Source organism: Euleptes europaea, chromosome 18 (assembly GCF_029931775.1).
Source record: "Euleptes europaea isolate rEulEur1 chromosome 18, rEulEur1.hap1, whole genome shotgun sequence".
In the NCBI taxonomy this organism is placed as follows: Eukaryota; Metazoa; Chordata; class Lepidosauria; order Squamata; family Sphaerodactylidae; genus Euleptes; species Euleptes europaea.
The window spans coordinates 34,224,953-34,250,573 of record NC_079329.1 but is presented as its reverse complement, the minus strand read 5'-3'; the positions used below and the strand labels follow the sequence as shown (position 1 = coordinate 34,250,573).

The window sequence follows — 25,621 nt, the reverse complement described above, 5'->3', positions numbered from 1 at the left end:
CTGCAGATGCTACTACAGCCATGGAAAACCCTTTCCTTTGAAAGAGGGAAGCCAATAACAAGCCCTACCTTACAATAGCCCTGCCCACTTTCTGATAAGCTCAGAGGAGAACCCTAGTCTAGGCTAAAGTAATTTGAAACAGAGTATGAATCATGGTTTCCAAGCCATCACTAATTTTGAAGTCCTTGGGCTAGAGATGAGTGAATGGGAAAAGGGGGTGGGGGGAGAGAAGAGAGCAAGTTAAAAGAGCCTGTCAATGGGGGAAAAAAGGAATGATTTGGGGAAGGGGAGATGCAGATATAAAAGGAACAGAGGAAGAAAGGCCAGATTGGATTCTTCTCTTCTTAATTCTCTCCGCCCATTTATCGCAATCACAAGCCCTGCTTGGCCAGAGAAGCAGACACTTCGTCAGCCAACGTGGCCAGTTGCGGGGAGTCCACCATGTTGATACTTCCAGTGGAGGAGACATTGCTAAGGCGACGCGGGGAAGCCTCTCCAGAAATGGTGGGTGACTTGTAGACAATTTCAGCTCCGTGATCAGTCTTGGCTTTGGCATTCTCGCGGAAGGTCAGCTTGTGGCTTTCAATCTGGAATGAGACCAGATGGCAGATGAGGCCAAGGAAGGAGGTCAGAAAGGAGAGGGACTCGGCGCCTTTTTGCTCTCCCCGTGCCCCACCCACAACACCCCCATGGCCCCGCATCACAGCCGGCAGTTGTTTGGCACCCCGAAGTGGCTCACGCAGCAGCTCCTCTTCCGTGGGCTGCCGCTTTGGCAAAACATGCTGATGGTTGCTCAGAATGAGGAAGATCCAGGATCCCAAATGTCAGTGTGTGATCCCCACCCAGATCTGAAAAGGAACTTGCTTTCCTGCCACTGTGAGACAAGACTCGATTCCTTGCTGCTCCAGGCCATTGGAGCAAATGAGTAGTTTCATTTAAGTAAAAACATGAGTACTTGAAGTGGAAATCCCAGGTTGTGTTTAACTACTCCATAAATTGGTCTTGGCTTTAAGCTTTTACTTGTATGTTTTAATGTTGATGTATTTATATGATTGATTGTATACATTCTGTTGGAAGCCACCCTGAACCCGGTATTGCTGGGGAGGGCAGGTTATAAGCAGCAGCAGCAATAATAATAATAATAATAACAACAACAACAATTTTAAACATGCATAAACATAGATCTTTGTTCCTAAAAGGAAGATGGAAGCAGCCTCTTCCCCCCACTGCAATATAACCAGCAGGCGAAATAGAACCTGTTCAAATTCTACATAATGTCTTACTCATCTGGGAGGCCCCACTTAGAAGCCATGATGTCCTAGAAGAAACCTCCAGCAGCCAGCAATGGATTAGATTACTAATGGGAAGAAAGGTGAAATCCCACAGAACCTTTGAGGAATACTCTTCCCATCAGCAGTACAAAGCTTTATCTTCTTATCCACACCAATCCCAAAGATCTGGTACGGTGCCTTCCCTCCCCACACCCTCAACCTTTAGGGTTTCCAGTTCCCCTCCTGCTCTCACAAAGCTCATGACAACAGGTAACTACTTACTGGCATCACATGGGTGCAAGTCGGGGAGTGGGCTCTCCTCAGGCATGGGGGGCTCCGTGATGGGGGAAGGAAGCCCAGCCTTATGGGGGCAGTTTTGTGCACCATTCTTGTCTTCCTTGCCCTTCTCTCTCTGCATGTGGGTGGAGAAGGTCAGTGGGATGCAAAATAGCATCGTCAAATAAGATGACATGAAATCAAATATCTTCAATGGGGAGGGAGGGACATTCAGAACTGGAGGAGGAGCATCAGAAACACAACTGTTGTGTATAGACTACAGAAACCCGGAGATGGAGAGAGACAGAGCTAGGGACAGATCTACAGAGCACTGGTGTGTACTTGGAGCAATCCAAAGGACAGATCTGGAACTAAACAAACAAACCCACTTACAGAATGGTTGTGGAGGCCCACTCGCCAATCCACCTTGCTGGTCTGACCAGGGGTCATTAACCCGCAGCTATAATTAACTAGAATGTAGAGGATGCTTGCAGCATTTATAAGGTTTTGCAAGTAAACAGTCTGAGGAACTTGTAAGTATTCTGAGGATCTACATACCACTCTTTTAAAACATAGAAGCAGTTTCTCCCAGAAGCAGGTTGGGAGTGGGAGGCAGATGTCTATCAGCCCCCCATCCCTCATGGACTGGCTGCAGCTTTTCCACTTCTACACACATCTGAATGGTATATATGGCTTGCTCAGTTTAGCTGAGAGCAAAGCAGGGTTAAGGTCATGCAATTTACCCTCCTACACTTTTGCCTTCAGAATCTGTAAACCCCCCAATAATTAGTTTCATTTTAGGCCATCTAGTTAAGAAGTTTCTCCTAATGTTCACCTGAAATCTACCCACTTACAGCAAGCTCCTTAGACCTAGCCTTGCCCTGTGGAGGAGCAAAGAGTAGGTCGTCGTCCTCTTCCATGAAGAGGGCAATCATGTCTCCCTTCAGTCTTCTCCAGGCTAAACATGCACCCAGCTCCTTCAACCTTTGTCTTGTATGTCTCATGTCCTGACCATGACCATCTAAATCAGTTTCAACTTGTCTGCCGCTTCCTTGAAGTATAGCACCGATTTGGACACAGGATTCCAGATGAGGTCTTCTGACTCATGCTGAGGAGAGCCAGGACCATTCTGGATGCCTCAGCTCTGACAGGTCAGCCACACCACATTCACATTGGGGAAGGGCCGTGGCTCAGTGGTAGAGCATCTGCTTGGCATGCAGAAGGTCCCAGGTTCAATCCCTGGCATCTCCAGTTAAAGGGATTAGGCAGGCAGGTGATGTGAAAGACCTCTGCCTAAAATCCTGGAGAGCTGCTGCCAATCTGAGTAGACAATCCTGACTTTGATGGACCTTGATGGTCTAATTCAGTATAAGGCAGCTTCATGTGTTCATGTATTCACCAATATAATGTTTCAAAGTTTTAACTTCCCTCAGGGAAAAAAAGCAATTTCCTATTTTCTATCATCTACGTTAACTTAGCCATCCTTATGAATTTCCCCACCCTCTCTCTTTCATCTGCCCCCTTTCACTTGTTCCTACTCCCTATGTCTACAACACATTGGAGTCCAAAATCATGTTTACGTCCTCTCCTGCTCACAGGCCCTGACAACGACTTTCTTCCTCAGATACCCAAGATTGTCCAACTTTGGTCCAGGAAATGGAAACAGGAGAAAAAAGCGGCAAAGAGGGGTGAAAGATGCTCAGAAGAATGCTCAGGTCCAGAAGATGTGTGGATGGCAGTGAGAGAAGGATAAGGAAGCAGAGAAGTTCTCCCCTCAGAAGCCAGTGCACTTCCTGGAAGGAGCCAATGAGAGCTAGAAAGTTTTCCAAGGTTATCACAATGAGATGTGTCTGACAGGAAAGGGCTGAAATGCACGTGAGTAGAGCCTCCCTCCCCGAGGCAGGCACAACAGATGAGGCAGATACAGACAGAGAAAAAGAACTGCTGGCATCCCCAGATCACTCCCCCCCAACCCGGTTAAAAACAGAAAGGTGTTTCAAAACCATTGTGCCAAAAAACAAAGCTCTGAATGGAGAAAGAAAGAAACGGCTGCAACTGTTCTCGTGCTTTTTGCAGCAGCTTGAAGCTTTTTGCGTCGGGGAGATAAATGCACCTCCAGCTACCATCTTCACCTCAAGCTGCAGGTCACGGCAGAGCTCCGGTGCCCAGTTGAAAAGTCAGCAATCCTAATGTGAATCGAGACCAGGCTTATGCGCGCAGCTTACTTTTAGGCACAGCCCAGTGACCTCCCTGAGGAGGGGCCCAGCACCGTGACTGAGCACCTGTGCCGGTCCAGGGCTCCACCCATTTCCCATTGGCTGCCCTCAATGGGCAGAATGGGCTGCTCTGGCCCTTCCAGCTTCCTTGCCCATCTGGGAAGCAGGTTGGGGGGGGGGCATGGGAGGAATTCTCCCTCTCCTGCTTATTCATTTCAGATTCTTCAATTAATTAATTAATCTTCAATCTCTCCAGAGCTGGAGAGTGAGGCAGGGGCTTGATATTTGAAATGGATCTCAAGAATATATAGGAAATGGAAGGTCAGACTTATGACTTGGCTATGGAATCTCATGCAGCAGAGGGGCAGAAAAATGACCGCCTCTCACACACATTTCAAACGTCAGAGCCCCCACCTCTTTTTGGGTGCAGACAAGAATACCTAAACGCAGGTGGCGGCTCAGGGGATGATCCAGCAGGGAGACCCCCCTCCTCTCTTCCTTAAGGCTGCAAATCAAACTTACATCAATTTAATCAGTGTTTGGAGGTGAAGCAGCTCCCTGAGCCCCACCCCCAACTCTATGGACTGGCTGCCTTGGAAAAAATATCTCCAAGAGCCTCCTGCACATTTAAGTGATCCAAAGTTCCTTTAGTCTTTTTAATTTTTTAACTTGCAAAAATGCTCTGGGGAAGGGCCAAGGTGGAAAGTCCCCAGATATCCAATCAAGACGACGCAGAGCCAACATCTGCTTTTCACTCTCAGAACAAGTTTTCCTTGAGCTCAGCCTTGGAAAGGAGTAAGAATGGTTGGCAGCCACATTACTTTCAGGGCACTTTCACACATGCTGAATAATGCACTTTCAATCCACTTTCAATGCACTTTGAAGCTGGATTTTACTGTGTGAAATGGCAAAATCCACTTGCAAACAATCGTTAAAGTACACTGAAAGTGGACTGAAAGTGCATTATTCGGCATGTGTGAAAGTGCCCTCCAGTGTGTAGAAAACTCTTCTTCTTTTAGGTACATCTCTATGTACCCTTCAGCTGCCTTTTCGGATACACGTGAGTTTGAAGGGGGATGTTTGATCAGGCAGGACCAAACACACTTAAACAGGGAAAATTTAGAGATGATAAAAACCAATAAAAACTATCAGCCAGCCCTTTCAACAGCTGCTGCTACTTTAGGAACCAGCTGTACAAATACAAAACATGCACTTTAATACCCAAAAAGAAAAAAAAGCACCTCTTTACACATAACTTTGCTTCTCCCAACTGCCCCCATTGGGGGAGAAGTCAGCACCAGGGCTCTAAAATGTGACTTTGGGCCTTTGTGTGTTTGCCAAGGTCTCTAGCAGGCAGTAGGCAGGTTAAAGAATCACACTTGTTGAGAACTGGGGTCTCTACAAGGGCAATAAAAAGCAGATTGTTTTAAAAAAATGCAAGATCCACATCAGCAAGGCCCCAAGGCACAGAGGAGATTTGAAAGAGATATCACAGTGTGCAGCAAAAAGCAATCTCTCACCTTTTAACTACTTTTGGGGAGCCCTTCCCCTCCTTCACAGAGAACCAAAAGAGATTAACTTTTACCTTTTTATTTCCTCCTCCAGGAACATGAGTGATGTTATCTAGCGACCCAATTTTCGATTGCACCTTCTCTTTGAAGTCCAGTTTCTCTGATTTCACTTCCACCTGCCCACCACCTAGGGCAGAAACCAGGGCAGGATTATCAGACTGCAACACTGCCTGCTGCAGAAAGCCCCCTGTCTCTTTTTAATGCATTTCTTATTCTTGGAGCCGGTAACGGAGTTACCCCTGTGTGCTAAACCTAAAGCCCACATTAGAAGACAAAAAAAAAAAAACACCCTGCAAATTCACTGAGCAGAATAAAATTTCTCACCCAACTTGGTATTTCATAGACCAGGGGCCCCAACCTTAGACGCCTTTGGAATTCTATCCGCGGGTGGGGAGTGCGGCCACAAAATGGCCACTGCAGGAGGAGGAGAAGCCACACACAGAGGAAACTCCCGTGCAGGGGACAAGAGGAGGAATTTTTAAAAAATACACTGAGAAAAAGGAGTGTGAGAGAGAATAAAATCAGCACTTGGGTGGCAGCTGCCTCCAAAACAATGCAATTTTAATCTGCACAGCCCATCAGATCTCCAATGGCCAATCAAAAGCCCTGCTGGACAGGAGCCCCTCCCCTGGCCCCATCCACTTTCTAACAACATTTGGCAGGCACCAGGAATGGTGTCGGCGGGTGCCATGATGCCCACAGGCACCATGTTGGGGACCCCATCACAGACTGATCAAATTGAATTATACACCCATATTCCTTACAGCATCAATCACCAAAAGTAGTAGCAATAGTCTATTTGAAACAGGGCCATCTCTACCAGTTCTGAAATAGTAAAGCAATAGTTGGATAGTGTAGACAACAGTGGAGTGCCGGAACACGCTGGACAAAATTGGCTTGTAACAGAAACATTTCAGTTGCAGCGATTTAGTGGATGCCTCTCATGTAAGCTAGAGCTGTAACGGGGAAGGAATTTCCCCTTTCTTTTTGTCAGCCACTAACATTGACTTTGGTGTGTAATTCCGTTTGCATCAAAAGTTAATGCTGACAGTTGAACATGCTGCAATTTAAGTGACAGCAATCTTGCAGGAACCACATCTACTAAGGTCATAAATACTAAGGGGGTTACTGCACTTGTATTCCCAGAGATGTATTAAGAGTTTGAAAACGTTTTAAAAAATATTGTTCGCACTTTGTTTGGCCCCTTTAGCTGTGAAGATGTTTTCCAACCATTTATAAGCCGTAGTATCCAAAAACCCTTTTAAAGTGATGTTTTTTATAACATTTTCAAATTCTTAATACATCGCTGGGAATACAAAGTGCGGTAACCCCCTAAGTCTAGACTGACAGAACTCTCCCGACCTTCCAATCCACTGATGCGAAGAAACCTTCACATCTGATATTTCGTTCTCCTTTAACCAGAGGAGGGGAAGGGGAAGAGTTGGTTTTTATATGCAGATTTTCTCTACCTTTTAAGGAGAATCAAACCAGCTTACAGACTCCTTCCATTCCTCTCCCCACAACAAGCACCTTGTGAGGTAGGTGGGGCTGAGAGAGTTCTAAGAGAGCTGTGACTAGCCCAAGGTCACCCAGCTAGCTGCATGTGGAAGAGTGGGGAAACCAACCCGGTTCACCAGATTAAGAGTTCACCGCTCTTAACCACTACACCACTCTGGCTCTCACCACTTTTAGGTAGATATGGGGCATTCCCTGGGCCTCTGACGTATGCTAGACCTATTCCACAGGATGGCTGGGATGACTACAGACTGAAGACAGATAGCTGTCCTGGGCCCAGGGAACGAAGAATTAACAGATGGCAGGAAAGAGGGCTTGGTGTGTCAGGTCACCCAATCCCCCTGAAGGGAGCAAAGCTCATCTCTGAGCCTGAGGAAAGAGCTCTGAAGCCCTCCCTGCTGAGGCTGAGGGCACGTGAAGCTGCTTGGAATGCCTAACTCACAGTGCAGCAGATCTCAAGGTCTCAAGAGAGGTCTGAGTAGAACCGAGCAGAACCCTGTGGAGAATCCATGGAAGGAGACCATGCTGAGCGTGAGAAGTGGCTGGGGCTGCTTCCCTTGGGGAGGGCTGTAGCTGACTGTGCCTAACAGGTGGGTCTTCTGCAACAGGACAGGGAGCCCATGAAGCATCCGTGCCTGGCACCAGATGCATTCTCTCCTGAAGGTCGTGGTGGACCTCTAAGGCCTCTGCAGGAACTGTGCTGGTTTTCTTCCCCCAACTCTGCCAGTGGAAGATTTCATGGGTTGAGGGCTTTCAGAAAGCCTGCCTGGAGACCTTTCCTACTGTCACTCCTTTTATTTTCCATGAGAAAGGGTGAAGCCCATCCCAGAGCAGGATAGAACAGGGGAGCCTGTAGAAGGATGTCAGGGTCCACTGGGAAGATCCCCAGGGGTTGTTGTGCCATCACTGCCTGGACCACCACCAGGGTCTCTTTGGCCAGAGGAATTCATAATTCTATGCCATTCAGCAAGTAATTGGATAGGCAGACAGGGTATTTTTCTAGCAAGAGGGAACAGGAATCTAGCCCTTCTCACTCCTTTACAAGTCGGTTCTGTAGAAGGCCCCACCCAATCTAACATTTTCTACAGGCATCAACTTGATCTCAGAAGTCACTCTAGCAGAGGCAAGCATTATGCGGGAAGCAGTGTCTCACTCTCTCAGTAGCCATTCTATTGTTCTTCTCTATTTGCTTCTTCCTTTCCTCTCTCATCTCCCCTTTGCTGTCCCACAATTTGCAAAATACACACACACACACACACACACACATATATATATACATGGCCTGGGACCTTACACAGCCTGGGATTTTCGTATCTTCGGAACCGCCTCTCCTGGTATACCCCCCAAAGATCGTTATGGTTATCTGATAACAATTTACTGGTAATCCCTGTCCCTAAGAGTGTGCAGCTGTACTTTTCGGCCCTGGCGCCAGCCTGGTGGAATGCTCTGTGTGGTGACATCAGGGCCCTGCGGGACCTCAAAGAGTTCCGCAGGGCTTGCAAGACAGAGCTATTCCGCCAGGCCTATGGCTGAGGACAGCAGCGAATATCATCATCTGCTGGCCTCCCTATCCCCCTCACTGTGGATATATTAATGTCAACTGAGGGGTAACCTGCTGCATACATTTGGCAACATGAACAGTGTCTAGGAGCCATCCGTTATTTTGTAGTTTTAAGTTCTGAATTTGGATTTTATTGTTTTAAATTCAGTTTATTGGCTAATTTTATTGTTGATTATATTATTGTAATTGTATGATGTTACCCGCCCTGAGACTGCAGCCAAGAAATCAGAAGGAGATTGAGACTGGGAAGGGCAGCCATGAAGGAGCTAGAAAAGATTCTGAAGTGTACGGATGTGTCACTGGCCACCAAGATTAAGTTAATTCATGCCATCGTATTCCCTATTACTATGTATGGGTGTGAAAACTGGACAATGAAGAAAGCTGACAGGAAGAAAGTAGATTCCTTTGAAATGTGGTGTTGGAGGAGAGTGTTACGGATACCATGGACTGCCCAAAAAACAAATAAGTAGGTTATAGATCAAATCAAGCCTGAACTGACCCTAGAAACTAAAATGACTAAACTGAGGCTATTGTCCTTTGGTCACATTATGAGAAGACAAGAGTCACTGGAAAAGACAGTCATGCTAGGAAAAGTTGAAGGCAGCAGGAAAAGAGGAAGACCCAACAAGAGATGGATTGACTCGACAAAGAAAGCCACAGTCCTCAATTTGCAAGACTTGATAGGACATTGTCGAAGGCTTTCACGGTCAGAGTTCATTGGTTCTTGTAGGTTATCCGGGCTGTGTGACCGTGGTCTTGGTATTTTCTTTCCTGACGTTTCGCCAGCAGCTGTGGCAGGAATCTTCTCTGAAGATGCCTGCCACAGCTGCTGGCGAAACGTCAGGAAAGAAAATACCAAGACCACGGTCACACAGCCCGGATAACCTACAAGAACTTGATAGGACGTTTTAGAGGACATTGATTCATAGGGTCGCCATGAGTCGGAAGCGACTTGACGGCACTTAACACACGCACACACGCCCTGAGCCGGCTTCGGCTGGGGAGGGCAGGCTATAAATCACAAAATAAACACACACACACACACATATATATATAAAGAAAAATGCTTCTGACCCCACCCCACCCCAAATAAAAAAGGGTCTGGAGTAAGCATATGCTTTAAAAGAGAGAGAGACATGCAGACATCAAGAGTACCTGGCTTATGATGAATATTGTCCAAGGAACCACATTTAGACGTCACATGGCTGAGGTCCACCGGCTTATAAACAATTTGTATCTGTGAGGATAAAGAGAAGAAGTACACACTGTTTCTTTGGGGTTGGGATTTCAAAATTTTTAAAAGAGCCCGCCGAGATGTGCAAAAAGTGAGACAGACACCACGCTGGATCAGTTTGAAAAGCCCTCTGTGAAGTTAATCAACCACGCACAGGCAAAAGGAAAGTTTTCACCAGAAACTGTGGAGCATTGAAGGAAATTCTTCCCAGAAAGCCAGCATGCACAGACTCTGATTTTTAAGAACTGCTTTTGCAAGCTCAAAGTAACAAGGACCAGCATATAAAAGTGGATGCCTTTTTACAAGGTATCATATAAAGCTTCCAAATCAGCATTATTGCCTATCCCAAAAGTTAATTAAGTATGATCCTCTTAAGGGGGGAAATACATTTCAGTCTTTCCTTGGCTCTAATATATGTTGATCACATTATTCCAGATTTTTGCAAACTATCAACTTCAGGAATTTCTTCCTGCTTTCAGTGGAATGTAGTTTCAACTGCAGTGGTTAACAAGAAAAAGTTAGACATAACCTTTCCACTGATCAGATTGGTGGAATAAGTTGCATATTTCAAAAGGTAAGGAGGAAACCATCTGTTTTATTGCTGTAACCACTTTTATTGGTAAGAACTTAAAATTTCCCTTGCAGAACCACCACATGTGGCTGTAAGTCACATTATCCTTATTGCATTTCCACAGCATGCACAAATTTTTTTAATCGCATCTCCAGAGGACAGAAGTGGAAAAGCAATCGAAAGTTGCTTAAGGTGACAGTGGGAAAAGGGAGAAAGTGTGTAATCAAATAAAAGAGGCTACCGGGGGGTGTAAAAAACAAACAAAATTAAATACCTTTTCTGATGTAAAACTTAAGGCTTATGTCCACAAAAACTGAAAGAACAGAAATAGTCAATGTGCAATGAAAAGGGGTTGCTTTATAATATATATATATATATATATTCTTTTTAAAATTGTAAAAGAAAGGTTATCTGGAACAATGCGGGGATTATAACCATACTGTGGCAAGAATTCATTCCCCCCCCCAAAAGAAAACAAAGCCTGAATGCATGCAAGCCTGTCAGTTCTGATGAATCAAATTCATTATCCATCTCTCCCCACCACCACTACCCCGTAAAATAACCCTACATATGTTTTAGAGATTACAAACTTCAGGTATTGGAATGAGATATGCTGCACACCAAACACAAGGGATGCTATGAGTGAGCCATTTAAAAATAATTACTGTTACACGCAGCAAACCACGTTACTTAATTAGTGGCATGTACATGGGGGGAGGGGGAGTACCATGGATCTTAAACATCAAAACATAAGATGCGCAAAAATAATTGGATTAGCAGTTACTGGTTTATAACAATCATGAGAAACATCATAGAAAGCACCACAATTGAAGCAGAGACAAATGACAAATTCTTCAAGGCTGTGGGGGAGGGGGAGATACTCTCTACCCATCTGTTTGGAGCAGCTTGTCAAAGGATACACCTTGGAGCAGTGGACTCTGATCTGGAGAACCAGGTTTGATTCCCCACCCCTCCACATGAGCGGCAGAGGCTAATCTGGTGAACTGGATTTATCTCCCAACTCCTACACATGAAGCCAGCTGGCTGACCTTGGGCTAGTCACACTCTCTCAGCCCCACCTACCTCACAGGGTGTCTGTTGTGGGGAGGGGAAGGGAAGGTGATTGTAAGCTGGTTTGATCCTTAAGTAGTAAAGAAAGTCAGCATATAAAAACCAACTCCAATCCTCCTCCGTTCACCATGGCCAAATTGGACATTCTGAGCTGGGCAACTTGCACATGTCTTTGGTTACCCCCCAGTGCCTGGTCATCAATCACAGCTTTATCAGAAGCTGGCCTAGCATCTCTCCCAGATCCCCAGGAATGTGAACTGAGATGTCCCCCAATGCACACGCCTATACTACCTGCTTCAGTCTAGAGGGTAATTTCAGAGGTCCCAATTCCAGACGTCCTTTTCTACTTGCAGCCTGGAAAGGCTAGAATCTTTTCTGGCTTCTCTCCCACTGGCTAGCTAATGGGCCAATGGACTGGGCTATCCTTTAGGAAAGATGCCAGGAAAAGGAAACAGATAGGGAACTCAGTTTTTAGATCTAAGGCAAAGTCCGTTTAGCAACTGTGCAAGCTATGGAGAAGGAAAGCAAAAAGGGACCAATAGCTCATTCCCGAGACAAAAGCAGGAATGGGATGTCTGAACTCCAGACCAGCCGGGTCATGAAGAACCATACTCACTAGACTCTACCATGAGAACATAAGAAAAGCCCTGCTGGATCAGGCCAAGACCATCAAGTCCAGCAGTCTGTCCACACAGTGGCCAACCAGGTGCCTCTAGGAAGCCCACAAACAAGACAACTGCAGCAGTATTATCCTGCCTGTGTTTCACAGCGCCTAATATAACAGGCATGCTTCTCTGATACTGGAGAGAATAGGTATACATCAGGACTAGTGTTCATTTTGACTAGTGGATGACCAACGAGTGGATGACCACCACTCCTGCCAGAAGATACAGCAGTATGTTTTTAGGGGGCTTAAAACTCCAGGCAGGTTTCAGAAGAATAAGGTGGCCAGTGAAATTGTTTGAGCTGCATCAACAACCTTTTTATTCAGACCGTACGCAGGCAGTACTCAACCATTCTGCTCAGCTAAGCACAGAGTACTTTTCATTGGAAGGCTCCACACTCAGAGGAGAGGACTGGTAGGACAGAATTGCTATCAACAAGACCTCTTAAAACCAGTCCTGTTCCCAGAAATTTAAGTTTTGCAAAGGGTGGGGGAAGGAAAGAGACTGTGCATTGGATCCCGTCAGCTTCTTCACTCAGTATCAAGCCACCACCTTCCTTACTACAGTCCCCCTCAGCATCCCTGACATTATTTTCCAGTTTGCACTTCCAGTAGAATTACTGAGCAGGCTATTGCTCCAAGTGTCTGGAGCTTTGCGTAGTTCTTAGCATCTGGCCCTTTGGAGAGGGGAAGGGAATCAGCGTTGGAAGGGACCACCAGGGTCATCTAGTCCAACCCCCCCCCCCGCACAATGCTGGAAATTCACAACTACCTCCCCCCACACCCCCAGTGACCCCTACTCCATGCCCAGAAGATGGCATAGGAAGTAAGGATCTAGATGCTGCAGGGTACTTTGCAACAACAACCACCTTTGTCCTGACAGGATTACCCAGTTTATACGCCAAAAGGGGGAACTCTACAGACCAGGGGTCCCCAATTTTTTTGAGCCTATGGGTACCAAACACAAACACCAACGTATGAGATATTTTTGGGTCAACATCCAAGACAAGTTGTTTTGTCAACACCCAAGACAAAACAAACTGACTATAGTGAACAGAATAAATTACGCAAGCTAAGTAATTTTATGGAAATCTGTGGAATTTATTCTCTACACATTCCTTGCTGCTTTGCAAAGAACACCATGGAACATGTGTTCTGACAGGTTCATGGCATACCATGCACATGGTTGTATGTATCATGTGCCCCTGAATAAACCTGCAAACTTTAAATGTGGTCCTTCAGACATGATTAGGCACTCCGAGAGCCCTCTGTTGTTATTTAAAAGCAAACCTCTAGCCTTCTGGAATGCCAAGAAAGTGCAGAAACCGGAGGAGCGTGTCTGGTGAAAGCTCAGAAGCCAGACTTTGGCTGGCCACCTTTTCCAGCGTTCAGTAGACAGAGTTTCTATGCCATGTGCTTACCTTTTTTTCTCCTCTCATGGCGACCGCCTCCTATTAGACATCAAACTCCACATACCCTTTCCTTCTTTACATTCCCCTCTGCTTCCCAAACACACGCTGACATTCATGCACATTCTGGGGAAGAGCCGTGGCTCAGTGGTAGAGCATCTGCTTGGCATGCATAAGGTCCCAGGTTCAATCCCCAGCATCTCCAGTTAAAGGGACTAGGCTGGTAGGTGAGGTGAAAGACCTCTGCCTGAGATCCTGGAGAGCCACTGCCAGTCTGAGTAGACAATACTGACTTTGATGGACCAAGGGTCTGATTCAGTAGAAGGCAGGTTCATGTGTTCACATTTGTGAAAAAACCCAAGTTGTGAAATGTAAGGCAGAGTTAAAAAAAACCTAATTCACATGATTTGGAACACAGAATCTGTCTTTCCTTAATGAAGAATTGGGATCACCTTTTGTGTGCATATGTGTGTGTGTGTGACTGATAGAGCTTGTTCACCTATGTGCCTAACCACTTCCAAACAACCACATGTGCTCCAAGACTGCACAGGACTTTTCATCTTTTCTACCAGCTACGTATCCTGCTTTAGCATCTTCCTTTAATCTCAGTTAGTTAGGTCAGGACATCTCCAGGGAGCTTGATATCTATATATCTAGACTGGTTATTTCTCAAATCTGGTCCCAGTTACAAAAGTTGTTAGACAGGGACACATCCTGGCCCCGATCTATTCAATCTCTATCTACATGATTTACCTAATAAATTGCAAGCCAACTATTTCCACGCTCCCAGTTTGGCTGCTCATTCAATACCAATTTTACTTTATGCAGACAACTCAGCCCTTCTTTCCTGCTCGAGGGTGGGGTTCTCCAAGCTTTTGCCTCATACCATCATGACAATCTGCTAACTATTAATTATGCTAAATCAAAAATCATGTGTTTTTAGAAATACCCATTACGACAGAAAATAAATCACATTGTTCTGGATGGGCATAGGACTAAGCAATGTCGAACTTCAGCTTCTACTTTGCCTCTTCCAATAAGAGGAAATCTCTTTATTTTCATCTTCTTGAGTCTACTAACGTACACTTAGCTGCAATTATAAGATTATTTTATCATTCAGGAGGGCAATCTATTCCATTAGCTCTGGAAGTGTATAAGCCAAAAAACAGATCTTTTCTGCTTTACGGAGCCCCAGTTTGATTTCCTACTCTTACCTCTAAAATTGAAACTTCTATAAGATCTTCTTTTATTATGTGTCATCATTCAAGCACCTAATTGTATTTCAAACTCTAACTTATATTTAGAGGCTGGTCTTGGCTCCATCTCCCTCTTAGCATGGAAAGCTGAGGTGAAAGTCAGATTTTTTTCTATTAGATCAGAATTTTCTTCCTGATCTTTTAAAATGGACTGAGCTTGACCCTTTTGTGTCTTCTTGGACAAAGACAGTAGACAAAAGACTTCCAAGCTTTGCCTTGGACCTCCCTTTAGTAACGAATAAGATACTCAGATTTAGAACAGAGGGATCATCTTGAACTATGTGGTAATGCCAAAAGGAAATGTGCACCTCCTTCTGGGGACAGAGCACCCCATCTTTTCCAGTGCTTTCATATTATCTTTAATTCTTAACCTTCCCAACATTTCAAAGACTTTTCTTCTTGGCCAGACATAATGCCTTACCCCTCAATGAATTATTTGGCAGATTCTTAAATACCTCGATCAAACAGAGAGTCTGCCCATGTGGAAAGGCAAAGACAGAAACACTTACCCCTTTTTTATTCAGTTGTGATTTATATTCTTCTATAAGATCTTTCATTACGCCATTGATTTCACACGTTCCTGTATGTTCTCACGAATGAATTTTATTTGCGGTCAAAGACCAATAAATACACACTATATGTAGCAATCATATAGCATTTCAGATAAAATACGATATAAAAACTTATCAAAATTAAAATCAGATTACCATTTAATCTAGCTGCTGTCTGGTAAAGATAAGTAATAAACTACCGGTAGCATAACAGGCTTAACAGCCGCTTTGAAGATACACTGGAAATTGTAATCAAGTTACACCTAAAAGCTCATTTGCATAAAGGCATTCTTTTTGCACTGGAACTGGCATCTAGACCAGGGTTCCCCAAGGTGGTGCCCATGGGCGCCATGGCACTCGCCAACACTTTTTCTGGTGCTTGCCAAACATTTTAGGAAGTGGGTGGGGCTTCTGCCCAACAAGGCTTCTGATTGGCTGGGCAGATTTTAAAAAATACTGCTTTGACAGCAGCTGCCACCCAAGGATCTGCATTGTGCAGCTGAAGTTAAGCTGTGGCAATCATTTTGTGGCTGGCTCTGCCTCCTGTGGCAGCCATTTTGTTGCTGTGCCCACCACACCGTGTCAGAATTCCAAATGTACCCACAGGCTCAAAAAGGTTGGAGACCCTTGATCTAGACAACAGCAAACTTAAAGGAATCTTTGTCTCCAAATTAATACACTATAAGCTCCGCCAATACATTCCCCCCACACACACACACACAGATCACGCTGGAGGTTTAGTGTAGCCACACCTTCATTGGAAACAGATTAATTCACGGCACATCACCAATAGCCATCTGGCTGTGCAGATCGCATTGGCGCTTTAGTGGTTAATGCACGTCATGCCACTTGTAAGTTATATATTATTGTGCAAGGAATGGTGTGAAGGTACTCACACTGCCTCCTCCCGCGGTGTGTTTGATATTATCCTTTGATCCACACCTGGAATTGACGTGGCTAAAGTCCAGCTTCTTATTAATCATCTGCACCTTTGATAGCCAGAAAAGAACATGAGTGACAACCACTCCCATCCACAGACACAAATGCAAAAGGATTCTCTACTTGATGCGGTAAGTGCTATCTAAGTCGGAGAAAGCAGGAACACCCCACCCCCACAAGAATGCCAGTTCCATGAACTGAAGATAGCTTCAAATTTCAGCTCTGCCGAGGTGAACTACTTGCAGCCTGGGCTGAAATGAATATGTGGCCATGGGGGTGGGGGTGGGGAGCATGCATATACTCCACATTTGAAGCTACCCCATTTCTATCATGACAAATCCTAACACCATATTCGTGCCAACACCTGAACTGGTTAAAAGTATGTCCAGGTATTGCATCTAAACATAGCTGAAGTTTTGGCGGCAAGATAATGGAAACTGCTACCATGAAGAAATCTCTGGAAATGTCAGAATTCCCTCCCCATTTTTTATCAAGCTTTAAAATGGGCAGAGGGTCAATAGTACCTTTACTCTGCATTTCAGTTATAAGCAGTCTTTCTATCCACGGTTCTGAAATAAAGGATAAGCAGAACCCCACAGGAATTTCAGTGGGGTCAGAATCCATAAATCTACAAGGCAGGGTAAAGGTACTTATGACTATCCACTCTTTTCAAAATGAGACTCTGAAGTACAGAAACGACACAGAGCTGTGGAACGTTTCGGAAGAGGCAGCTAAAATGAGTGATCTGAAGGGTCCACCAGACAGGCACAGCCCATCCCTGCTCCACCCCCCACCCCACCCCTCGTCCCACACTCTTTCAGGGAAGATAGTGGGGATTTAAAAAACATTTCATTCCAGAACAGGCAGTTACCAATAGTTTCAAAAGAAGTCGTCTTCCCCTGTATTTTGATATGCAAACATTTATCAGAGGGCAAAAGAAACTGATGAGGTATGACTACAAAATGGCAAGATTACCTCTAGAGGACTATATTTCGTCTGGAGTCATTTGCTCACGCTTGTGATTGAGCTATTTGCCTACGGACTGAGTTCTGGTGAATTCAAGTCACTACAGCTACACTGAGCTGACTTTATGCAGAATTGTTCTGTAACTTTAGGATTTTCATTGTATAGCAGATAGTTATTTAGGATCATAGTTGATATTAGTGTGTTTAATGTATGATTGTTGTATGTATTGGTTGGATATATTGTATTTTGGCATATGTACATCATGATTTTGTGAATGTTATTTCATGAGGTTGGCTCATCTATGTGAATTATATTTGTGATAGCAGTACATTGTACATAGAGGTGGTGTGGTTGTTTATTACATTACATTTATGTAGATGCAGAACAAGATGTCTGGATCATCATGGGGGGGGAGGAGATCAAGAATTTTTTTTTCATTCCATGACATTCATGTACAGCCTAAGCATTCTGGGTTAAGTTTCCCCTTGCAGGCTGGTGAATCATGAGCTGATTTGAACAGAACCCTGTGATTAGGGAAGTTATCCGCATTCTCACCAGTCAGCAAACGTTTATAGTACTACTCATTTCTGGAAACTTTCCGCTGGAGAAGCAGGACCCAGTGGCCAAGGTGAAAACAATCATGCAACTGAAGCACAGACTGAGCCATCTTCACAACTCCCCAAGCTAAACGGAGTTGTGCAGTTTCATCTTTGGTGCCGCTACGAACCTTCACAACAAGTCTTTGGAATCTAACTGACCAAGACAATTGTAGCATCTGCCATGATGTAGAATACGAATTTAAAGCTCACATGCAGAAATTAAAATAATCAGCTATAGCCCTCTGGCCCATGACAGATTTCTGAGAGGGCTCTCAGTCCAGAAAGAACTGTTCACACCTGCATTACTCCAAACTTTGGAGAACTAACTTGTGAAAATCAAAGTAATATTGTGACATGAAAACTCCCTGCTTCAGGACAGCCAGATAAAGCAAGAGGGAGCCTACTGGAAAAAGGAAGACAAGGCGCTTGCTAGGAAAGAGCAAGCTGGCAGCTACTATATGTTGTTTTCTCAAGTGCTACTATAGATCTCCAACCATGATAGAGGTCATTTATGCATGGATACTTGGACTCATGCTTGCCCCATCTGACTTGGTTGTTCCTTGGAGTTCTGCATGAGTTTTCCGTCCATTAGAAATGACCTAGTTGCCAGCCCTCACAAATCCCAGCCCTTCCTGTTCCTCTGTTAACCCGATTCTTCCCTCTCCCCTGAACTCAGCCCAGCTGAAATCTCCATGCAGAAGGCAAAGTGCTGGCCACAGACGTTTGGCTTCTCTCACAGACAATCACAAAGCAGCATGTAAAGAGGCAGGCATTCAAATGCTTCCTGCTTCCTCTGAGCTCTTTCTGAGCAAAAGAAAGTCTTTTTAAAACAGAGGCTTGCATTTCTCCCCTCACCCTTTCTTTCAGATAGCTCCGTTTTTTGTATTTTGTTCTTAAAATGCTTTTTTATGCGGCAATTGGGTTTGGGGGGTGGGTTCTCTCACAGTGAACACTGCGAAGTAAGCCAAATACAAAGCAGCATTTAAAGAGGTGGGACTTGATTTGAGCTTGGAGACTGCTGGAGCCGAGATTCCCAACTGGAAAGGGTGGGTCCAGCCAGCAACAAGCCTCAGGTAAAACTGCCATGCATAAATGACCTTAGAGGCCTGTTTACTACTGTCATCCTCCAAGCAATTTCATAGAGCAGCAATCTCATGCAATCTTTAGGGTCTAAGTTAACCTTATATACAGAATTCTTTGGAAGATATGTATTGCCGACTAAAATTTTCTATTTTGTCAACTAGCCCACGTGACTTGGAAATGTTTTTATGATCAGAGGCTTTGCAACTCCCATTCAAAACCAACCTTAAGAAACTACCTCTTCTGTCTGATTTCCATTGTCTCAGCAAATAACAGTCCAAATGGACAATGGAAATGCTTAGGATGACTCTTTGAGTCCAGAAGAATCATTTTTCACATCTCAGCTAAATGCTTTGCAATCCTCCTCTCATGAATTCCCACAGGAGTCTTAAATGACACCCTCACTGTTCATATTTTACAGACTTGGGACAGATATGATATCATACCTCAGCTCTGTGGACAAGATCCTTGGAGAAGTGAGACCTGCCACCTGTGATCTTGACTCTTGCCCTTCCTGACTGATAAAAGCAGAGGGGGTTGGGCCAAGTAGGTAAGGGGAGTGGTAAATGCTTCCTTGAGGTTAGATGGCCATCTGTCAGCAATGCTAATTCTATGACTTTAAGCAGATCATGAGAGGGAGGGCATCTTGGCCATCTTCTGGGCATGGAGTAGGGGTCACTGGGGGTGTTGGGGGGAAGTAGTTGTGAATTTCCTGCATTGTGCAGGGGATTGGACTAGATGACCCTGGTGGTCCCTTCCAACTCTGTGATTCTATGGAGTGGTAAACACTTCCTTCCATGTTCAAGGAGGGAGTGATTAGACCTGTTCTGAGAAAAACCCTCCCTGAGCCCTACTATGTTGGAGAACGTCTGGCCGGTCTCCAATCTTTCATTCTTGGGCAAGGTGCTTGAGCGGGCTGTTGCTTCTCAGCTCCAGGGGCTTTTGAAACAGACTGGTTTGCTGGACCCTTCTCAGTCTGGCTTCAGGCTGGGATTTTTGGAACAGAGACTGCTTTGGTTACCTTGGCTGATGACCTTTACCGAGAACTAGACAATGGGAATGTGACCCTGCTAGTTCTGCTGGATCTCTCAGTGGCTATCAACCTGCTGAGCCACCTCCCGGCACTGGGGGGGGGGGGGGGCACCGTGTTGCAGTGGTTCAATTACTATCTAGGGAGGCAGTCTCAGAGGGTGGTGCTGGGGGATCCCTGCTCTGCCCCATGGTTGTTGACCTGTGCAGTTCCGCGGGGCTCGATCTTATCCCCCATGCTATTTAATATCTATGAGAAGATCCTGGGAGAGGCCATAAGGAGGTTTCAGCTGCTGTGTCACTAATATGTGAATGCTACCCAGCTCCACCTTTCTTTCCCACCTAATTCCAAGCATGCCGTTGATGTTCTGAACCGATGCTTTGAGTCAATTATGGGCTGGATGAGAGTGAACAGGCTGAAACTTAATCTTGACAAGACAGAGGTTCTCTGGGTTAGTAGAAAGGCAGACCTGGGACTGGAGCTCTCTCCTCTCTTAGATGAGGCTATATTCCCCTTGAAAAGCCAGGTTCGCAGCTTGGGAGTGCTACTCGACAGAGCGGTCACCTTAGAAAGCCGGGTGGCTCGGAGTGCTTTTGCCCAGCTTTGGCTGGTGCATCAACTGCATCCATGCCTGGTTCAATCAGATCTAGCCACGGTGATCCATGCCTTATTTACACATAGCCTGGATGACTGCAATGCACTCTACTTGGGGCTACCCTTGAAGAGTGTTCAGAGGTTGCAGCTACTGCAGAATGCTGCAGCTAGACTAATGGTTGGGGCCAGCTATCAGGAGCATTTGACCCTGATATTACAGCACTTACACTGGCTACCGATCTGTTCCCGAGCCCAATTCAAGGTGCGGGTTCTGACAGTCTTACATGGCTGGGGACCCGGTTATCTGAAGGACTGTCTTTCTCCCACATGTTCCTGCCCAGGAATTAAGATCACAGGGGAAGGCTCTCCTGATTGTCCGATCAATCCAAGAAGCTCTTTTGGTAAGTACACAAGAGAAGGCCTTTTCAGTGGCAGCCCCACAATCATGGAACCACTTCCCCAGGGAGGTACACCTGGCCCCCTTCACTTTTGATCTTTAGGAGGCAGTTGTAGACGGTTTTATTTAGTACTGCATTTGATTACATTTAGTGGCTGTACTGAGAAGTGACTTTAAATTTTGGTTTTGTGTTTTAAGTGTATTTTATCAAATGTGTTTGGTGTAGTGGTTGAGCGGTGGTTTGGAGCAGTGGACTCTAATCTGGAGAACCGGGTTTGACTCCCCACTCCTCCACATGAGCAGCAGAGGCGAATTTGGTGAACTGGATTTGTTTCCCCACTCCTATATATGAAGCCAGCTGGGTGACCGTGGGCAAGTTACAGCTCTGTCAGAGCTCTCTCAGCCCCACCTACCTCACAGGGTGTCTGTAGTAGGGAGGGGAAGGGAAGGTGATTGTTAGCCGGTTTGAGTCTCCCTTAAGTGGTAGAGAAAGTCGGCATATAAAAACCAACTCTTCTTCTTCCTCCTCCTCTTCTTCTTCTCCTCTTCAAAACCAGGAAATGGTTTATTCTGGAGGATAGTTTTGACTAACTGTGAGCGCCCCCTTCCACAAGGTTGCTCTCCTCACCCCCGCCGTTGCGCCTTGCACATTGGAGCTCCTTAGGCCTCAGAATTGGTGAAGGCAGGACATTCACTGAGCACCACAGGGCCCTCATTTCCTACCATGGAACAACACTCTACCCCCTCTCTGGTGTTGTGCTGCTTCCTCACCTTTTAGTTCCCTCTCTGGTTTTACTCCCGCCTCCTCTGTCCTTGAGGAGCCAATCATCCACTCGTCCCCATTCACCCAATAGCCCCCAGACTTGAGTCTGGCCCGGCCTCACCTGTTTCCCTGGCCCAGGTGTCCCACTGCATCTGCTGGCTGGTTCCTCAGGCAGCCAGTCTGTTCCTTGGCACCCTTCCTTCCCGCGGATGGCTGCGGACCAAGTAAGTATCCTGGCTCCAGGGCCTGGGGGTTATGTCCAGAAACTAGCTCAATCCGGACTCTGATATTAAATGAACTTATTTGTAAAAGGCCTGGCATTGACTTTAATTGTTTGTATGCTACAAGCCATTTGTCATTACTAGGGCTCAATCCTGAAACACGCACAATGACAGAGGAGCGGCATTTCTCAGCCCTGCCTGCCCAGGACCCATCAACAGACTTCAAAACAAATGCAGAGGAGTCTAACAGATCCAGGATGAAATCAAGAATTAAAGCAAATTCTCCAGGTGTTTTAGCAGTGAAAATGACTGGCATGCATAAACCTTTATAGAGAATGTTTTATTTTTGCACGCAGGGATCAACCTGCAGGGATGTCACATGTGTTCTGTCTTCACGCAGACATCGCTTAGCGCGTACCTCTGCCCACGTGCAGAGAGTCCTTTCTGCATCACACACCACACCTGCGCACCAGACTTTCGCATGCCATGCTTTTCAAAGAGATGTCACCCCCAGCATCCCACTGCAAAAACTAAGTACTCCCTTCATTCCAATGTGGCAAAGCAACCAAGCATCACATCAAACAACTATGCCACTTATTCTTCTCAAACAGAAGTCAGGGTGGAGTTCCAACCAAGAAACAAAAGTACTGCAATAAACTTAACGTGGTATTAGGAAGATGACAGATCCTTTCATTTCCAGCGGTACCGTGGTTCTCCAGCTGTGGGTTGGGCCCTCCAGGGAGAATGCAAGACGCCGGCCCTTGCCTACATGTGCGGAGTTTCACAAAGGCAGCAGCAGGCTATGCCAAAGGGACTTTCTTCCCAGGAGCTGAAGCTTAGCATTGCAGTCTCCAGAACTGTTATACTCCCCTTGAAAACTTAGGAAAGACAGGAAGCACAAGAAGATATCAGGCCACAAGAGCCCTTCCCCATCCTGTCTCCTTCCCTGGTTGTCTGGGGGGGGGGGGAGTCTAATTTGCCCTCTTTTGGTACTCTTCAAACATCAATCTTAGCATAGTGCCCCACTCTAAAAACCCTCATGTACACAATAGTGATCTACAGAGATGCAGCGGTGTGCAAAGATTCTCAGAGTAACCACATCAAAGACACATCTTCTCATGGGGGGTAGGGCCTGGAAGGGAAAGTAAGCAGGTCAAGCTGTGCCAAGTTCAAAGTTGTCTTTTAGAAGTTTTCATATAGAAATGCAAGGAACTGTAAGGATTTACCTTTCCACCCCCCGGCTGATGCTTCAAGTTGTCAGTGGAACCAATCTTGGACTTGATGTTCTTTAGATCTGGCATGGGAACGGGGGCTGTCTGCAGGCGGTTCTTGACAGAAGAAGGGGATTTGGGTGGGGTGCGGACCACTGCCACCTTCTTGGGCTCCCTGTTGGGAGGAGTTGGCAAGGAGGGTGTGCGGGAACGGCTGCCAGGGGTCCCAGGAGAACCAGGACTGCTGTAGCCACTTCTATCGCCAGACTTTACTGGTTCACCTGTCATTTGAGATGAAAGAAAAATATTTAAATGATTTCATTAGTTACTGACTCAAAACCAAATGTCCTTCTCTTCAATAGGCCTCACATAAAAGTCCACACCTTAATTGCTGTCAGAACAATATGGTTCTAGTATGTCACGCTGCCCACAAAGGTAGCTGTTGTAAGTAGGATTCAACAGCCAAACACTAGGGGATCAGCTATGAAACACAAAGGAGGCGCACAACCACTTTGCACCTTTTAGGTGCAATGTACTCAACAGATTTCACATACGGTATATTTCTGCATATACCAATCTAAAACAAAACATACAAGTAGCACTTATCTCACAATATCTGAACTGTAAAATTGGCAAAAATACAAGACAGCCCCTAAAGCACAAAATTCACTGTGCTTTTCAACTCCAGCAGTTTATAAAATTAAAGAGTCAGAACTCGACTAAGCTGTTTTGCTGTTAATGGTACCAACCTGACAGTTTAGATTCAGGACGTTTCTCTGTCTGTTGCACATTTATCTCTTTTTTTTTTTTAATTAAAAGACTTTTAATTTTTGTTCCCTTTAATTACTAAAAACAGCTTTGAATTGAGACTTTCATTTGGAAAAATGGTATTGAAACATTTTAACTAATATGAACATTCTTCTTCTCTGACAGCAGATTAACCAACTGAACAATCACCTTCCTCCCCCCTTATAAGATCATAAGAAGCTGTGTTATCAGACTGTTGGTCTATCAAAGTCTGTCATGTCTACTCAAACCAACAGTGGCTCTCCAGGGTCTCAGGTGGAAGTCTTTCACATAACCTGCCTCCTCATTCTTTCAACTGGAGATGCCAGGGATTAAACCTCGAACTTTCTGTATGCAAAGCAGAAGTTTTATTATGGAGCCACACATACCACAAACCCTAGAAGCAGCCTTGTAAGAAAAGATCTATTTTTAACCATCAGTAAAGAGTACTAATGTAAGCACCTTGTACTGGCAGGTTTTTAGGTCAACACCAGAATAATGGCTTTGAATTTTTTAGAAGCAGGAAGCAAACAGACTACTTTTATTTTTACCTCTCTCAGATTTTGCTGCTGAGTTTGGGGGCCTTCTCTGCTCCTTCTTGGCAACTGAAAGAACAAAAATAATCCTTAATTAAAATCAGTGACACCATATATTTTAAATGGGTTACCTGCTCTCAGCAAAACAGAAGAAATTCTCTACCTTTTTTTCAAACTGGCTTACAATCTCCTTCCCTTCCTCTCCCCACAACAGGCACCTTATGAGATAGGTGGGGCGGAGAGAGTTCTGAGAGAACTGTGACTAGCCCAAGGTCACCCAGCAGGCTTCATGTGGAGGAGTGGGAAATCAACCCGGTTCACTAGATTAGAGTCCGCCGCTCATGTGGAGGAGTGGGGAATCAAACCCGGTTCTCCAGATTAGAGTCCACCACTCTTAACCACTACACCACGCTGGCTCCATGTAACCGTGGGACAAATGCCATGGTGTTATTCTGAAAGGTTAAATACACAAAGCAGTACACTTCTTCTTGTCTACTTGTTAGGAAAGTCAGGTCACCAAGGTCTCTTAAGATGCTGATGGACTAAAAACTGCTTCTCATGTTACTTTTAGTTAGGATCTCTGCCCTGAGACCCACATCAATTTCAATTTAGAGGATTAAATCAAATCTATTTCATGTCACTCTCTCTGGAGGCACCTCTGATTTTTCTAGAAAGTCTATCCCTAAAGTTGCAGCTCTTCATAAAAAAATGCATTCTTTGGCAATACGGTAGGTAAAAGATAATCCTGATATCATGTGTGTCTGTAAGAGAGGCCTCAAGTCTAAAAGAGTAGATCAGGGGTCCCCAACCTTTTTGAGTCTACAAGCACCTAACAGGACCTCAACATTTCAGGCAGAAACTCTGTTTAACAGGATGCCTTTTAATCAGAAGCCCAGCTGGGCAAAAGCCCCATCTAGCCCCACCCACTTTCTAAAAGCGATTGGTGGGTGCCAGGAAAGGTGTTGGCAGGCACCACGGAACCCATGAGGACAACATTGGGGACCCCTTGAATAGATCTTTGCCTTCTCCAAAGAACTAAGACCTCACATGGAACACTTTCCACACACCCAACAAACCTCTTCACTTACCGAGACTGGGCGGTGTCTTGGGGATGGTGGGAGTTTTGGCCGGGATCCGCGAAGCGTTGCCTGGGCTCTTTTGATTTTGTGCTCCAGCAGGACGTGGAGTGGCGATCTTCGTTACACTTTTCATATCCGGGCCCTGGTGACAGGTTTTGGGGAAAGGTACTGTTTACCGTTTACTGTTTAGGAGCCCGTGGCTCAGAGTGTTAAGCTGCAGTACTGCAGTCAAAAGCTCTGCTCGCGACCTGAGT

General features: G+C 45.4%; 1 protein-coding gene across 6 annotated transcripts in view; it reads right to left on the bottom strand.

The window, feature by feature from the left end:
* Positions 1-257: 257 nt before the first annotated feature.
* The window catches only part of MAPT (microtubule associated protein tau), a 103,489-nt gene continuing 78,125 nt past the window's right edge, over positions 258-25,621 (bottom strand). For 5 of the 6 annotated variants that reach the window (XM_056863921.1, XM_056863922.1, XM_056863923.1 and 2 more), the window contains 7 exons: positions 25,377-25,509; positions 24,304-24,357; positions 22,982-23,247; positions 16,063-16,155; positions 9,566-9,647; positions 5,349-5,461; positions 258-587 (listed from right to left, as the gene is read on the bottom strand). In XM_056863921.1, the coding sequence (XP_056719899.1) occupies positions 372-587; positions 5,349-5,461; positions 9,566-9,647; positions 16,063-16,155; positions 22,982-23,247; positions 24,304-24,357; positions 25,377-25,509 (957 nt within the window). In that variant the 3' untranslated portion in view covers positions 258-371. The remainder of the gene's footprint in view (positions 588-5,348; positions 5,462-9,565; positions 9,648-16,062; positions 16,156-22,981; positions 23,248-24,303; positions 24,358-25,376; positions 25,510-25,621) is intronic. The other variant, XM_056863926.1, reaches the window with a different exon arrangement.